At 43.7% G+C, this 5,185-nt stretch overlaps 1 protein-coding gene across 1 annotated transcript; it reads right to left on the bottom strand.

Moving 5' to 3' along the window:
* Positions 1–648: 648 nt before the first annotated feature.
* LOC131238634 (cytochrome P450 71AU50-like) lies at positions 649–4,931 on the bottom strand. The gene is made up of 2 exons (XM_058236267.1): positions 4,044–4,931; positions 649–1,350 (listed from the first exon to the last, which is right to left on the bottom strand). Exons 1-2 carry the CDS (start codon positions 4,929–4,931, stop codon positions 727–729), a joined length of 1,512 nt encoding a protein of 503 aa, XP_058092250.1. The 3' UTR covers positions 649–726.
* Positions 4,932–5,185: the final 254 nt, after the last annotated feature.

Raw genomic sequence — 5,185 nt, 5'->3', positions numbered from 1 at the left:
TGAATTCTGGCCTATTGGGCCCAGATGCTGGCGGTCCCACGCCATAAACACATTTAAGTATGTCCCAGTGCATGCACAGTAACCACACATACAATATAATGTATGTGGGTCCACGTGCAAAAGATGCATTCATACACACCATCTACACTTATGACCATACAACCAACTTGGATTGTTCCTTGACGAAGGGAAGGACGTGAGATCTATGGAACTTCTCTAGACTTTTCACATAGAAACCTGGAATCCATATGAGAAAAAGAAAATAAAAATAATTCTAAAATATTTAAAATAATTATATTAACAAGATTACAACTCTTTAAATAAGGCTGGGAGGAAGAAGTTTCGGAATTAAACTACAATTAAAACTCCTAGAAATCATGACTTCCTATAAAACTTTTCATAATGTTCTCCTACTAGTGCGCGCATGGTTTTCGGCCAAAAAATCCTATTATGTTGTCCTAATTATACGAAGTACTTTTCATGCGCGCAACTCCTAAACCCAACCGATGAAGAGTTATACTCAAACTAAAACTTAGTATAAATGAGTAAAAAGTAAAATTAAAACATGCCATAGATCTAATGGTATTTCACAAATTCGGCATAGCAGCAAGGTTGGGTAGCTAAAGTAGCTCGACCTCGTCTAAAATTATATATAATACATCCAATAGCTCATTCTGATTTGTAAGATATGAACGTTTTAAATTCTGACTGACTGGATCACTTTTCTTATAGCAAGTCGCTGTTGAGGCGTTTCGTCGGAATCGCCAGTAGATGATTGGCTCTTGGCACCACAAGGCTAAACGTCTCGCTCATATCCAGGTCACCAGGTGAACTACCATCCGGAAGCTCCCAATCAAAGCAATGCACTAACTGGGCCACCACCAATCGAACCACGGTGAGACCCAGCTGCATTCCTGGGCAGACTCGACGGCCGGATCCGAATGGAATAAGTTGGAAATCACGGCCCCTAACGTCTATACTAGAACCAACGAACCTCTCTGGAGAGAATTGATCGGCATTGGACCAGGAAGTTGGATCACGTCCTATGGCCCATGCGTTGATGATGACACGGCATTTCTTGGGTATGTGGAAGCCGTTGATGGTGCAATCTTCCATGGACTCACGAGGGATGAGGAACGGAGCTACTGGGTGGAGCCGCAAGCTTTCCTTCACTACCATGTCTAAGTACTCCAACTTTGGCAGGTCTGACTCTTCCACCATCTGATCAAAGCCGACTACAGTCCTTAACTCGTCCTGTACTTTCTTCATCACTTGCGGATGCTTGAGGAGCTCTGAGAGGGCCCACTCGATCGCAGTTGCTGATGTGTCGATTGCTGCAGCGAGCATTTCCTGAGAATAGGTGAGTGCATGTCGGTATGGTTAGTATATGTTTTGGGTTGGAAATGGGCTGGGTTTGGGTCAGGATAGGCCCGAATAACGTGACCTTAAAGCCCAACCTCGATTATGGGTCGGGGTCTAACCCAGACTAGTACGGACCGGCGAGTAAATTGGTCAAATTCCCTATTTCTCCTGGGAATGTTCCAGATGCATTCGTTGATCAAATGGGCCGCAAGTGCAAGAAGAAATAGATTTTGAGGTTCAGGTCCAACCAGTTGGACTACAGGTTAAACTGCACCTACCGGATATCTTCCAACCTTTTACATGGATGAGAAATCTAATCCGTACAATAGGTTGGTCCCACCATGAGAATTTTCTAATGAAAATATCAGCCACATCTACTAATTTAGTGGACCACACTTGTATTTATATATTTCTCAATGGTTAGACGTTGTTTTCATGAATATATGAGGCTGTTTTTTGCACTAGGTGATCCCAATGGTAGGGCCAACCTATTGAACGGATTGGATGTCTCATCATATAAAAGGTTTAAAAAATATGTATTGAGAGAAGCCTATCTTGTGGTCCAAGCGGGTTGGACTTGAGACCTTCTCTCATGAAAATTTTGAAACGGTTTGTACAAATGCAAGATGCATGTGTTGCCTAACGGTGGATTGCAACAGCATCATCGTAGGATAGAAGACATGTATGTCAGGCATATATATGAGTGAGGCCCAAACCCATCCCACACGTCAGCCGATGGATTCAGGCCCGATCAAAAGCCAGGCCAGGCATGTCGTGCAATATGATCCAGCCAGCCCATTCCCTCCCTGCATATGAGAGATGTTCAATCAAATAATCAATGAAATGTTCAAGTATTTAGTGCTAGTATCCGATCATGTAAATCTAGATGGCTATCTGTTGTTACCCATCTTAAAGGGCGAAACGCACCACACATTGAAATCTGCATTAAATCCGGTCTGCTCAAATGGTGTCAAAAAATGATATTCAACTGTCCATATTTGTTGTGCATGTGTTGTAGGTTAGTCCCATTTTTCTTTTTATATCAAATGTATGATGTAAATTAGAAGCAATAATGTACTCTATATCGAACCCATTCAGCAATCATGGTGTATGGTCAATGAACATTTTTGCGTGAGACATGACACCAACACGGTAAAAATGATGTTTAAAAAAAAAAATCGAATTGGGCTCACATTTGATGTATTCATGTTATGCTTTTTCATTGGTAGTACATTATCATTAAATACAAATAATTTATATTTTCTATTAGAATTATCTTACCAATGTCATGGATTTGACACACATGCGCCTTTTTGACATGCATGGATGATTTGTGTTGAGTCCTCAAAGTGGGGGAATCTGGAGTTCCCATGCCTCAAACAGATTCCTCCCACAAATTTTCCCACCTATGCCAATCAAGGTTTTAAGACTCGTAGGAGTGGTCCAAGTCAACTGGGACGTTGTGGGACCTGGTCCAGTTCGACAATACAGGTCAGAATTAAAACAGGGGGCAACTCAGCCTAATCACGTCTCAATTTAGGAATGAACAAGTAGGTTGGAGTTGCTGATTCTTAAAGCCATGATATAAATTAGGGCTGAAAGTTGGGTGGGTTCAACCCGACCGACTTGACATTGGGTTGAGCTCGGGCAAGATGTATCAAATTTGGTCTCAAGCTTGGGCCATACAAACACCAACCTGAAAAAACTTGGGTCAGACTCTGGCTGCCCAACTCAACTTGAACTCTCATTGGTCCACGTCATTTTCGATGACTCAAGGTAACAAGATATTTCTCTCCCCCAGATAGATTGCGTACTACACAACACGACTTTTAAAGGAGGAGTTGTCCTATATTTTAGCTCGTTTGTTTAGAAAAAATAAATTTCTTTATGATAAATAAGTATATGTATAATTAATAAAACCATAGGTATAAAAAATAAGACATGTTTTGAAATATAATAGACTAATGTAATAATGAAAATATTAGCATGCATCTAGCCAACCCAGCCCGCTGGGTTGGGCTTGGGTTGAGAATTCCCAACCCGAGGTCTAGTTGGGGTTGGGTTAGGGTTGAGATATAGGAAGTTGAGCACCAACCCGACCCAACCTAACTGACTTTCAGCCCTAATATAAATACTAGAGGTGGGCATCGAGTCGAGTCGGACCGGATTGGTTCTAACTCAACTCGATCCGATTTTTCAAGAACCTGACTTGAACTCGATCCGATCCGGGACCGAGTCCAATAGGGTTGACTCGATCCAATCCAAATCTTTGCTAGCTTGATTCGAACTGACTCTGACTCGGTCTGGGAAACCGAATCGAGTCAGATCGAGTTGAGTCTAGGGAGAGAAAGGGAGAGAAAGAAGGAGATATGGAAAACCGGGAGAAAAAGAAGGAGAGAAAGGAGGAGAGAAGGAAGGAGAGGAGGGAAATTGGGAGAGAAAGGAGGAGAGATGGGTGGGTGTGGCACCTCCTTCGGGGAGAGAAAGAGGGGTTAGGGTTCATTCGGATTTCGGATCAGATCGGTCCAAATTGATCACAATCCGAACTGAATCCGATATACAATCGCATCTGAGTGGTCATACTCGATCCACACCGATCCAGGCCTTCGGTTTAGATCGGGTCGGATCCACCGGATCAGGTCAGATTCTGCCCAACTCTAATAAAAACCCTATTTACATACCAGCAATATCGCTTTTGTATTGGTTCGATCAACTCGAAAATCGCCGTCCATCTCCGACTTCATCAAGGATAACAAGACATCAACAAAGTCCCTATCATGGCCCATCTCCTTCGATTTATCATGCTCATCGATTATCTTCTCAAAAAAGTCATCAAACACCTTACTCACCGACTTCATTCGGCGAGTGAGCCCTTTCAGGTCAAGGACCCGAAGCCAGGGTATGTAATCCGCCACATTGAAAGTAGCTGACAACCACATGATCTCTTGAATGACTGCCTTGAAACCCCGGTTGTCGAGTTTCTCCCCCATATACTTCTTGCCCAACACCATTCGGCACGTCATGTCTGTGGTGAGGGATGCCACCTTGGCACTGAGGTCCACCACATCATGAGCCTCTGCAGCGCATTTGATCGATCGAACAAGGAGCCCCACCTCTTCTCTTCTCATGGGCTTGAACGACTCGATCTTTAGGTTACTGAGCAATTCAAGAGTGCACAATTTACGTACGTTGCGCCAATATGGACCGTAGGTGGAGAAGGCCAAGCCTCGCTGATCGTAAGCGATGTATTTGACAGCCTGTAAGTATGGACGGCTGGCGAAGATGAGATCGTGGGCTTTTAGGAACTGTTGGGCGGCCTGAGGGGATGAGACTACGACGGTTGGGACGAGACCCAGACGCATGTACATGATCGGACCGTATCGTTGGGCTAACGTGTGGAGGGTCCGGTGTGGGAGGTCACCCAACATATGAAGGTTTCCCAAAATGGGTAGCCCTGGTGGACCAGGAGGAAGCCTATCCTTGCTTCCTACTCTAATTGAACGGAGGAGATGGACCAAAGACCATACCACTGCCAGAACTAGGAAGAGAAGAGGAGCCCAAGAATACATGGTAGGCATGGCACTAGCAAGAACAATACCATGCATGCATACATTTCCAACTTTATATATATATATATATATATATATATAGAGAGAGAGAGAGAGAGAGAGAGAGAGAGAGAGAGAGAGAGAGAGGCCAGTTTCTCTACAAGGTTTGCAGAATAAGGTTATTATGTGGGGCCCACCGTGATGTATGCATGAAATCCAATACATCCATCATGTGACCCAGATCATACTGTCCTTGGAACCCAAAAATCCGGCTG

This window comes from Magnolia sinica, chromosome 3, assembly GCF_029962835.1.
Source record: "Magnolia sinica isolate HGM2019 chromosome 3, MsV1, whole genome shotgun sequence".
NCBI classification, from domain to species: Eukaryota; Viridiplantae; Streptophyta; class Magnoliopsida; order Magnoliales; family Magnoliaceae; genus Magnolia; species Magnolia sinica.
The sequence above is the reverse complement of the archived record's forward strand: the minus strand, read 5'-3'. Positions and strand labels throughout refer to the sequence as shown.